Source organism: Branchiostoma lanceolatum, chromosome 1 (assembly GCF_035083965.1).
Source record: "Branchiostoma lanceolatum isolate klBraLanc5 chromosome 1, klBraLanc5.hap2, whole genome shotgun sequence".
Taxonomy (NCBI): Eukaryota; Metazoa; Chordata; class Leptocardii; order Amphioxiformes; family Branchiostomatidae; genus Branchiostoma; species Branchiostoma lanceolatum.
In genome coordinates, this window is record NC_089722.1 from 35278431 (window position 1) to 35291036 (window position 12606).

At 41.2% G+C, this 12606-nt stretch overlaps 1 protein-coding gene and 1 long non-coding RNA gene across 3 annotated transcripts in view; one reads left to right on the top strand and one right to left on the bottom strand.

The window, feature by feature from the left end:
* Positions 1–12606, bottom strand: part of LOC136421138 (transducin beta-like protein 2) — a 44655-nt gene that overhangs the window by 17651 nt on the left and 14398 nt on the right. For both annotated transcript variants that reach the window (XM_066408300.1, XM_066408292.1), the window contains exon 3: positions 11062–11113. In XM_066408300.1, coding sequence (XP_066264397.1) covers positions 11062–11113 — 52 coding nt within the window. The remainder of the gene's footprint in view (positions 1–11061; positions 11114–12606) is intronic.
* Positions 1571–4839, top strand: LOC136421167 (uncharacterized). The gene is made up of 3 exons (XR_010753378.1): positions 1571–1835; positions 3452–3516; positions 4087–4839. It is a non-coding gene; the product is annotated as an uncharacterized lncRNA (long non-coding RNA).

Genomic DNA, 12606 nt, shown 5'->3' on the forward strand with positions numbered 1-12606 from the left:
AAATAAAATTCTCAAGCCCCATGTTTTGTGCGTGTGTGTGTTTTGCCTTCCTTTATGTCTAAGGGTAAAAACAATTAATTTTGCATGACGATTGTTGTTTATGTTCTATGTTAAGAGCCGCCAGCATCCAGTGACCTTGCATTGAATGTAGCCATTGTTTATGCTCAAATTTTCTTGGTAACGCAAAAATCGGTTAACTATACACTAATCCGCGTTTCACACAGACGACAACTCTGTGCATAAACTCAGCACTCGGGATGAAAACAAGGGGGTTCCAATATCTAGCGGCCTTGATGAAAACAAACATAGATCGCCTCTGTAGTTACAAATCTATTCGAAGTCAGGGGACACCCAACACCCCACCTTACCATATACGTGTATCCATACTATGTATAACTATACCACAATTGCCGACCGGTCAGTGAAACTTTTACGGGGTACGGCATCGTCGGTATGAGTTTACCACTAAGTCTTGCAATAACCACCAATATTTGTCATTTTATGTTGACTCGTTGTCAAGCTGATCAAGCCGTGCTTTGAAAGACTGCTAGTGGTTGAAGCTGCAAAAGTCTATCAACAATCCCTGTAATGTAACATCCAAGATCACCAACAATAACGCCGGTAGCTAGATTTGCTACACGTTTATTCGTCCACAGCAAAATGTCAGCATAGATTTATTGTGTAGAAAAATGGTTTGTATTTGTTGAGATGTGTGTTAACAATATAGACGCAGGGCCACAGGTGTGCTTATGATACAAAAGCCCTTATTTTTAAAGGTCTTTGTTTCTTCGTGTGAATTCCCCTGGGTGCAATATTAGTGATAAAATTTCAGTGATGAATTCCCCTGGGTGCAATAATAGTGATAAAATTTATCCAATTCACGCTGTCTGGTTACTTTACTTAATTGCTACCAAGTAAGAATAGCACAATACCGCTCTATCTTCGCTTTGTAAGATTTGGTATAAGATTCTAAAATGTGCCACATTTTTTTTTATGTCCAATACTTGGCCCCTACTGACTTAAGGGACCATACGATATTTAGCGGGGGGAGGGGTGTTGCGTTGGGGGGGAGGGTCATGGAAAAAAATTCTGGGTTGGGGGGGAGGGTCATGGACTTTTTTTTTACGAATCCGTTGAATTGTTGTGCATAAACATTATGCTGTGGGCCGACAAACTGACGCTGTAAATAGCCCGCTATGCTTTTTTTTCACCCAGCGTAGCGGCGAAAAAATACAAAATTACTGAAGTAAACATGCCGAGGCACGCGTCCAGCACGCGCCTTCCTCTGTTTCACAGGAAGCTATCCAGCTATCAGCTCAAAGGGAGGTGCCAAATACTAAATTAGCACCCCGCCTTACCGCTCCGATATTATCTCGCCGCCCCTCCCACCCTGCAGCATCGCGCCAAAACGTAAACAGTAGCCGAGCACACGATCAGCTGGGTGGGTCCCGGACTATTAGAACAGCCGTAAATGTATCAGATTCCCGGTAAATCTCATTTGGAAGTTGACCAACACAGAAGCTGTTAATCACATAAAAGATTCCTTTCTTTGTCAGTGCGGGAATAGAATTAATTCTTAAAGGAGTATTCCACTCTGTAAGCGGGAATTGTCATTCCTCTGAGAATGAATTGTTATCCTTGGATCTAGTTTGTCTTGTAAAATTTACCATGAGTGGGAGCCTGAACGCAAGGCGCTACATGATAGTGATCAAGGCATGAAACCCCCGAAGGATCCATCCAACAATCCCAGAATTCAATGCGCGGTGCGGTACCGAGGGGAGGGCTTGCCAACATGGAGGGAGGGCATGCCAGCATGGACCCCGATGAGATAACAGGTTGGTACTGGTATAGATGACGATGCTATGAAGTTCAGGAATACATTTTTGAGTAGACCAAATGTGTGTGCACAATCGTTATCAGAACTGCCTGGCCAGCGCTTTTCGATTTTATGTTGTTGTTGTTGTTGTTGTCCTTCTGTAGTATTTTCTACACGCATACAAGTAGCCATTTTAGATAACAAAAAGGTATTTTTAAGAATGCCAAAAACTCTGTATTCCAAGAGCCGATACACTTCAAACTTGTTGTGTACATTCCTGAATATATGATAGTCACTCGGCTGTTTTTGTTAGCGTATCAAATGAACTGTTAGCTAGAAATTCGGGCCAGAAGATGGCTCAGTTATCATGGACGCCATTTTACCTGGGTATGGGACCTACAAAAGGCTCCTCACTATAGTGCCAAAATCTCTGTCCTCCATAACACCAGCGACTTCAGAATTTGTGTGTACATTCCTGAATATATGATAGTCACTCGGCTATTTTCGTTAGCGTATGAGATAAACCGTTAGCGAGAAATTCGGGCCAGAAGATGGCTCAGTTATCATCGCCGCCATTTTGCCTGGGTATGGGACCTACAAAAAGCTCCTCACTATAGTGCCCAGATCTCTGTCCTCCCAAACACCAGCGACTTCAGACTTTGTGTGTACATTCCTGAATATGTGATAGTCACTCGGCTATTTTTGGTTAGCTTATCGGCACAACCGGTAGCGAGAAATTCGGGCGAGAAGATGGTTCAGTTATCATCGACGCCATTTCGCCTGCCATAATGGTGACCTACATTCAACTCCACTCTAAAGTGTCAAAATATCTGTATTCCAAGATGTGAGCGACTTCAAACTTTTTGCGTACATTCCTGAATATATGATAGTCATTCGACTGCTTTCGCTAGCTTATAGAGTCAACCGATGGCGAGAAATTCGGGCCAGAAGATGGCTCATTTCTAATCGACGCCATTTTGCCTGGATGTTTACATAATGGTGACCTACATTCAACTCCACACTAAAGTGCCAAGATCTCTGGATTCCAAGACCTTAGCGACTTCAAACTTTTTCTGTACATTCCTGGATATATGATAGTCACTCGACTGCTTCCGTTAGCTAGGCACATCAACCGTTAGCGAGAAATTAGGGCCAGAAATGGGCTATGCAAGCAGACGTGCTGATTTGTCATGGACTCCATTTTTTTTGTTATTGACATTTGGTCTGGTCTAAATTCAACTCCTTACTTAACTTCTCAAGTACCCGAAACTCTGTATTAGACTTCAAAATTTTTGTGTACATTCCAGGATATATGATAGTCAAGCTTTATGATTGTTTTAACAATCATATAGCTTGACACAATTTCTCGCAAACTCTATAAGTATAAGCTTTCAAGCTTATAGTTATAGAGTTTGTGAGAAATTGTGTCTGAGGTTGGCCACACTAACAGACACCGCCATGATTCATTTGATCTGGTTTATTTCAGGTCAACATATGGCTTCCATTTGTACTCTGATTACATAAACTATGTATCTATCTATATCTATATGACGCAGAATGTCTGTCTTAATGATTTCATGATTGATGCGTATATTTTCAGTAAATACATTACTGTCATTTTGTTTTTTTTGATAGAAATGGTAAAGACGCCAAGGAAAGAAAATCCAAGGAAAAGCCCAGGGAAACGCCCAAGACAAAAGGTAGTGTTTTTTTTGGTATAATTTATATAATGTAGAAACTGATGTAACATCTCTAGCTTGTTCTCATCTATGGACACTTACTTCTTGCAATGACAACATTGAATTTTATCTAGGGCTCGGCTGTCATATTGTGTGTCATTGGTAAGATTACTTCTTATGGTAAAAAAGAGGGAAAAAAAGTGTATGATACTAGCAGGGCCTGACATTCATTGTTTGGATAATTACTGCACTGGTACCGGTGCACCTAACCAGTAACCTAAAGATGTAAGTGTACAGAAATATTTTTGTATGCATAGCATAGAATAGTAAACAATGAATTATAAACCTTTTCTTAGAGTGACTTTGAAATTCTATGGCTAACTAAACAAGTAATATAATAATGTTCTTTGTTTTTGGACAAAATGTCAAGCTGTATGATACAAGTAGTGTACAATCGTACATCTTCATGATTTTTCTTTTTAATGTGAAGGAAAATTGCCGGCTTAGCATTATTTTGGCACCTCTGTATCAATGAATTAACCCTACGAATCACAAAGATGTAGTTGACTTCAGAATACATTCTCTCTGCAGGTGATCTAAAGTGGCTTCTGGGCTACAGCAAAAGGCAAAGGGATGATGTGGTGAAGAACATCTACGAGAAGGACTACACTTTCAGAAGAATGCTGTTGGAGGCTGTCGTGCACAGGCGCCGGGAGTCCAATGAGTACTGGGGGGACCAGGTGCTCCCAAAGCCAGACTTACCCCCCTAACATTGCCCACATTCCCAGGCCAGACAAATAGGCAGCTATTGCGCAGTACCAAACAAGTTTTGAAGACCATAAGCCAGCCCCTTTATATGCTCAATCATTCTGTAGTCAATTTAATTTTTTTCCTCATTTTTGTACTGATTTTTTTCAGCATACATGCCTTACATGACTAAACTACATGTATATGTAGTTGATGTTTTGAAATGTTTTGAAAATTCTGGTGCTGTCTCTGCTATAGACACATAAAATGTGCAAATACTAGACTATACATATTGATGCTTGAACATGTAACATGAACATGTCAACAGTAGCTTACATAATATAGGTCCTGGTAGATACTTAGTAATAAACTGATGTCATATGTCACAGGTTATGTTTATTAGATTGATGAGGACAAGTTGCCAATTGTATATCCATTGGAGCATTTTATTAATAAATGTCCTGCCTACATATCTCAGAAGTAAATATTCCATTTTACAACCACCACAAGTTTATGTGTGTCCAACAATACTGTCTCAAATGTAAACACAAGCCATTTTTAAAAATTATTCAGAAATATAATTGTATATCCTTGTAATATACATGTATATGTCTTTCTGGCTGTACAACTAGTTCAAAGGAATGTAGAAATAATGATACTTGGACAATAGCTAAGGTTTCCATTCGGCCTGCCATATAAAGTTAACTATAAACCATGAATATATAAAAATGAATACATACAGGTACTAGACAGTTTTTTATATTTGGTTGAAACACACCTGTTATGCAGTGTTAGAAGTTTGGAAACCCCTGTGTACATGTAAGACTGTTATCAAGTTTGTTCTTTGACTTACTAGCTAAACCCTCACCCTAATTCTAATACTTACAGTATTGAGTTAGAAGAATACAAACTGATTTATAGACCAACTGGACAGGTGATGGCGAAACATCTTAGCAGCAAAATGTCTTAATTCTGTAAATACAATTTTGGCCATGATATCTAAACCTACATGCTCTTCTGCTCACCTAGTGACCTACTTATCTGCCTCAAGAAAACCTATGTATGTCCCATCTTCAGATGGATAGGCCTGCCTTATCCTGCTGACCACACAGAATAGAACCACACGGCACACCCCTTGCCAAACTGTTGTCTAATGTAGCATTAATGCCGCACTACGCGCTCCTTAGCGGAGCACATTGGGCATTAATGCTGGATTCCCTCTGCTCCCTTTGGAACAGGGCATTAATGCCAGCATACACCCCTGTCCATTAATCATCATTTATCACCCAGTCTTCTTGGACTGAAGGGTAAGTGGAAACCCTTTCCCCTGGCTGGTGCCAGTGGGGGTGGCCACACCAAATTAACCCTCTGCCCCCTAACTACAGTCCACCCTTGACTGCTAATGTATAGGTCAAGCATGACTAAAGGCCGTGGCAGAAAGCACTAATGCTGGAAAGATGCCAACTAATTGGTTCAAGCCTTGGTCCAAGGCATGGCTGCTACGACATTGAGGGACTGGTATTTGGACAGCCATAATTACCATGAAATTACCATGGCAGTGTGCACTAACCAAGCATTAGTGCTGCATATGTATTTCTGGCATTAATGCTACATTAGACAACAGTTTGGCAAGGGACTGTTCTTCCTAGGCGTCGTTTGTGAACCCAGCATGTGAATTGTCAGTATCGTAAGCTCCTGGGAGAAACAAAAAATGCATGTAAATTGTAATGTTACATGTTTTTTTCTTGTATCAAGATTAATACAAGTACTCTGCAGAAGGACGAGAATGTTGTCTTTTTTATGATTTATTTATCCAAATAATATTTCCCTTATCCTTACTACACATCTATTTGAATATGTGCACAATATTTTCCTTATCCTTACTACACATCTATGTGAATATGTAGACAATATCTGGCCATTTTTGTTTAGTCTGATAATTTTCAGATCTTGGTATTGCACTGACAGCCCCCCTCCCACACTGTGTAACATTTTCCGACTTTTCACCCTTAGTAATACAAGTAATTACAAAACTACTGTCCATTTCTTCACACAAGATGCATCAAGAAAGCTTATTTAAAACTTCTCGGTACGTAATATATCGGGTTATACAGTGGTACGACTACTATGCAGCCAGCACCCCAGGTTAAAGAACGTCGCAAAGTCCGCCTCACGTTTTCGTGAGCTTATCATGAGTCCTGACACACAGGTCGATGTTGTAGATATGCAAAATAAAACGGACAGAAACAAAGTAACAACATTTACCTATTGCTCAATGGCACTCTGACATCTTGTATTCCAAGGTTATGTCACCGTATAAGTGCAGTCTGAGTGCAGACCTCATGAGACAGAGGGGATGGAATTCCTCGTGTAGCTCCCCAGGATCTAGCCGCGAACCCTCCGTCTGGTCACCGCGGCCGTCCTATGCCGCTTCTGCTTTTGTGGCGGTCCCAGCTCCAGCGGAGGCTCCGGCAGGGTCTTCTTTCCAATCGCCATTCTCTAATTGTCCTGAATCATGTTCAGGCTTAAAGGCAAATGGCCTGATGTCATTAGGGCCCAACTCATCCGAGTCTGTGGCGGCCATGACAGTTTTGTCGTCTGTTCCGTGTTTGGACTAGTGCGCATGCGTATATACAGCAGAGTAGAAAGAGCGGGTCTGTGGGGGATTACATGGATTTGAAAAGGACTACTGTCGAAAAGTCCTAAGAGGTAATTCAGTCAAAACTCGGGCGTATTTGTTTTTAGAAAAGCATAATTTATCAGAAAAAAATACCCGCTTACTGAGTGGAATTCTCCTTTAACTGTATTTCTGACAAATTTCTGGAGCAAGGTTATGTCATTTTTTCATCCAGAACAGTGAAATGATGCACAGAAAATTCATTTCTACCAAAGTAGGAAGATAAAGTTTCAACTAAATTGATAACCTTCGCCATGATTTGACTTTGAGCACCGGGGAAAACGGATATTGGGCCGGCATTCAAACATTTCCCGAACTTACCGCATCAGCTACATGTGCGAGTTGTATTTTCCAAAAAGCTGCCGTAATATTTGTTGACTCGAAATGCACAGAAATTGTCAATTTTGCTACGATGTACAAACGCAAGCCATGTGAAGAAAATTATACTGACTTCGCGTCAAACCATGGATTTTCTAACAAAGATAAAACATTCTGGATTTCTTTATTATCATCCTATCCTGTTGAGTCCACATAAATTTGATAACTGCGTGAAAAAATGAAGATTTTGAACCCGGCGTGCGGTGGCGATGCGGCTTCTACCGGCGCGCCGTGACCATTACCGACAGTGTTACTGTACTCGCGGGACTGAAAATCGTCTGGCCGCGACCGCGTTGGACAGGTGGCCGCTATAGCCTAATTCTTAATGCTTATGTCAATGGGAAAAATCCAAGGGACCGACAAAAAGTGACCACTATGGGCAGGTGGCCGCTATGCAAAGGTGACCGCTAATACAGGTTTGACTGTATTTCTTTTTACAATAGAGATGTCTATATATCTCCTTGAATAAACTTAGCTTACTCTTCCAGCAGAATCTGTCCCTCATATAGCAGTTTAAAGGGTCCAGATTTCAAAATTTTCTCAACTGTCTTGCCCCCTATACAATTTGATTTTCTGCTGCCGCCTCTGGTACCGACAACCGCTGCTTCCCGGTTCTTGTTTTATAGCCTGCGTCAGCTATCCCAAGTGGACGCCCGATGTCCATATAGTAGTTGTTTTAAAAATGGGGGTCGTTTTTCTACCATTTTTACATGATACATGTACCTGTAAGGGGGGGTCATGGAAAAATTTTTGGAGGTGGGGGGAGGGTCATGGAAATTTTTATTTGAGATGGGGGGGAGGGTCATGGAAAATTTTTTTGACCGGACTTCCAGTGCACCACTCCTCCCCCCCTGTAAATATCGTATGGTCCCTAAGAATATGTTTATTTCTGTGAAGGTAAACATAAGAATCAAGAAATCATCAAAACAGCACTGTCGTATACATTTGTATCATGCAAAGCCATCGGGTTTCATTCTGCCGCCGCGTGTTCAAAGCTGAGGTCATTGACCTCATTTTGAACATTGTTCTAAAATCCAGGTGTTCGAAGGTCGCCTGCTTGCTGGAGATATTCATCATTGACCTGCGTCCGTGGATCTCTGAAACTTTATTCTTTAAGTGCAACTTTGCAGAGGCTGTGTCTGAATTGTGTTGACTTTTACAGGTTGTAACACATTTAAAAATTGATGCTGACAAATCCTTCTTAAAATCGTAAAATTGCAATTGTAACGGTAAATTAAAACTCAGTTAACACTAGAAAATACAGGATAAGCGACAGTTAACAAAACCAGATAATATAATCCATACTAGTTTTTCGTAGTGACAAACAAACAAACAATGTAGGGCGAGACTTGGCGAACGAACGGCAAATGTTGACTCGTCAACCTGCCAAGGGGATGAGATTCAGTGTGATCATGGCTGTCTCGTAGTTATAGTATTGCGGCCCAAAAATAATCATGCATGCCCTCTTCTGGATACGTTCCAGACTTGCAGTTTGTTTGACGGTTAAGGATAGATGCCACACTGGTGTCGCGTATTCAAGTGCAGGTCTGATATGTATAGTAAACACAGTCGTCAGATCGGTCACGGATACGCCAAAGCGCTTGAGTCTGCATAGGATAGAGTTTTCTGTTTGCTCCCGAGATAATCTGGGAGACGTGAAGGTTCCACTTTAAGTCGCTTTGGACCGTCACCCCTACTACTTTGACGTCCCCTATGGTTTCCAATACTTGACCATCAATGGTGAGTGGTTCTGGCTGTGGGGGTGATTTTGCATAGCAGACGTGGAGTGCTTTGCATTTCCCCAGGTTTGGTTTCATTTTGTGTTGACCAATCCAGATGTTAAGGTTATCCAGGGTTAGCTGAAGACTACATGGTTGACGTATCGACCACATTTGTGCCAAGTTCATATCGTCCACGTATTTCCACCTTTCACAAACATCCCAAAGTGCCCCATCGATCATGGCCATGAATATGATTGGCCCTAAGATGGTCCCTTGGGCCACACCGCAGGTAAGGTGGGTCCAGTCAGATGTTTCTCCCATGTAGTTTACCCTCTGCCTTCTGTTTGACATGAAGTTGTACATCCACGGTACAAGGGCAGGGCGCACTCCCAGATCCAGTAGGCATTTGATTTCAATGGCATGATCGATTCTGTCAAAGGCTTTGGACAGATCTGTGGTGACAAGAGTGCAGGTAGAGGATGGAACGGAAGTTGATTTGTACATAAAATCCAGGAGGCTCACGAGAGCGTGGGTTGTAGACCTCTTCCTTCTGCATCCAAACTGACGCGGGTCAAGACTTGGTGAAATGTCCTCTAATATCCAGATTGCTATGAAGTGTTCACAAGTTTTGGCAAGAAGTGGGGTCAAGGCTAGGATATGGGTCTTAATTCTTCAATGTTTGGGGGTGAAGACTTTGGTAGTGGAGTAACGGTGGTGGGGAACAATTCCCTGTTTGATCGAGGTATTCAGTAGGTCACAGAGAGGGCTACTGATTTCGCATGCAAACTTTTTGAGTATGGCAGCAGGCACCCCGTCAGGCCCTGGGCTCTTGTAAGGGTTCGTAGAACAAAGGTGGCTGAATACGTCCCAGACTTGGATGGTCGGAAGTGGGAAGTCCGGAAAGAATGCAGGAAGCGATGCTGGATCCAGAGGAGGCAAGGATTGTGACACTTCAGCAAATTTGGAGTTTATTCGATTCGCGGTAGCTTTGAAGTCGTTTTGGTCAATATCGGGGGTTCTGATACGGTTGGACCTCTTGCTCATGTTGCACATAGCCTTTATGCCATTATGCCATGCCAGAACGTGGTTCTAAACTTCCAAAGGGGTTCTAAAGGGATTCTAAAGTTCTATTTTGAGCTTAAAATGTTTTTTTACCAGTTTTTGCCGCATAAGCTCATTTATTTGCATCTATGTGGGACAAAAAGACCCAGGCGCCGTGTCTTATATATACAGGCCTACCAGCTTGTTGGATTTCAAGTTTCAAATTATGTTTTGGAGATATTCATCTTTTTATTTGTTTGGAACCGAAGAAGAAGAAGAAGAAAAGGAAACTGAGCAGAAACAATCTGTTTACTTCTGTGAAGGTAAACATAATGAATAAAAATATGCTGTAAATAGCAAACATATACTTCGGAAAATGGATACTAATGTCTTAGAAGGCCAAAATCAAAGAAGAAGATATGAAATAACAAAAATGAAGAATCCATGATTTGGTACATGTATGCCATTCTCTGTGTGTTAAATCATTATAAAATGTGCAACATTCCTGACCACGTAAATTTCATAATGAAGGCAAATTTTTTTTGCCAAATTTTTTTTAATTCCCACGCTCGCATCAGTTTTGGGGATCCCAGAGGATGTCATCCATATAATCAAACCAACATAGGTTATTGTAGCAAAACTCAAAACAAATTTCAGAATCTGTGAATGGTTCATTGAATGTGATGCTATGTATCCATTTACTCAAAGGCAGTTTGCGTGGCCCTGGGCTTAATCTCCCAAATTTTGGGAGGCAAAATCCCTACGCTTTCTTAGCTGCATGCGTGTTTCTGTTCTAAACTGCCTCTAGAACAGAAACACCCAGCTAGGAAACGTAACGATTTTGCCTAACAACATCTGCTTGGAGATTACTCTGCACACACAGTCTGACAACATACAAACCACACATATACTCTTGCTATTAAAACTCACTGCTGTGCGACATTTTATAGCAAAATAAGGTACACACTACCATCAATAGTAAAACAACAGTGAAACACTTACTTGTGCTCTTTGTCCGTCCAGTCTTTTAGACTCCAGATCCGTACAGTCCTGTCTGTGAAACATACAACAAGAACTTCCTGTGTTAGAGTATATCATATCATTGCAGCTGACTTGGTGTCATGGGTAGTCAGTGTTCTCGCCAGGCCTTTTCAGCATAAGGGCCCCCTGATGCTGTAATCTGAACCCCCGATGCTGTGATCTGGACCCTGATGCTGTGTTTCAACCAGCATAGGGGTGTTTCATTCTGGGAAGAACCTTCATAAATCTTATAAAAAGTTCTTATTTGGCTTTAGAATGAGTCTGTGACAGGAAAAAACTTCAATTCACAAAATCTATCCCTCAAAATGCAGTAAATAGTGTTTTATTTGGTTACGAATTTCAAAATTTTGTGCGGGAAGATGCCAGATTCCCAACTGTTATCATGGCTTTGGCACTCCGTGAGTGACTTGCGCCGCACAAAGTTGGACTTCCGTACCTGACCCCTACACTGTGAAAAAATCCTGGTGAGAACACTGGTAGTATCAAGTGGGAACCCAAAAATTGATGTGAGCATGCAAAGAAAAAAAAAGTTGGGTGGACTTACATACTGTAACTTAGTGTAAGGCTGGGTTTACACACTCATTTCCAAGTGCACTCAGAGCACACTCAGCCAAAGTCCGACTCAAGAGTGGTCTGTTTAGACAAGGGGCCTCAAAGTGACTTGGAATGCCCAGCTTCAACCACTTTCTTGCTTTGAATCATGACCAACTTGCACCACATAAGTGCATAAAATTATAAAAAAACAGATACCGAAAAATTATGGCATAAAAAGTAAGAAACAAATTTCCAAAGCTGCGCCAAGTGCCTTCAATGATTTTCATATGACCCCTAACCTCAAGCATTGCATAACTCACCGAAAGTCGACTCCGTGGATTTACACAGAAGAAAATGCGACTTGAGTAGGTCTTGGCTTCCCGCTGAGGGACTTGAGCATGGTTTCGATGCTACGCACTTGAGTCCGGGAAAACAGTTCTTGAGTACTCTAAATTTCTGTTTTTACAGTCCTGAGCCGGACTTCGGAGTGTACTCCGAGTGTGCTTGGAAAATGCGTGTGTAAACCCAGGTGAGAAACGGTTACAATGTGGTTTGCTAAATTAAAGGATGATATGAATAGCTGTGACACTCAGTGTACTGAGGCCACATCAATTTGATTTTTTGGTTCGCGGATTTTTTCAGAAAAAATTATGGACCAACAGAAAAAAATAAAAATCTTGAAAAAAGACTGGGTTGAAGATACATGCAGTGGCTTACATAACATAAAGATTAATATCATTACTTAAGTTTTCAGCTTGAAAAAAACAACACTATGGTAGACAACCAACTCATCCTGGTACTACTACTACCATTGTACAGTAGATGCACCTGTTTTTGAAAATACCATTTTTTATATGTACTGTACTACTGTCATTTATGTAGAAACCTAAATGTTGAACATAAAAATATTGGCAGTACAGACAAAAACTGAATAAAGGCATCTAATCCATTTTGCTATACTGGAAAATTGTT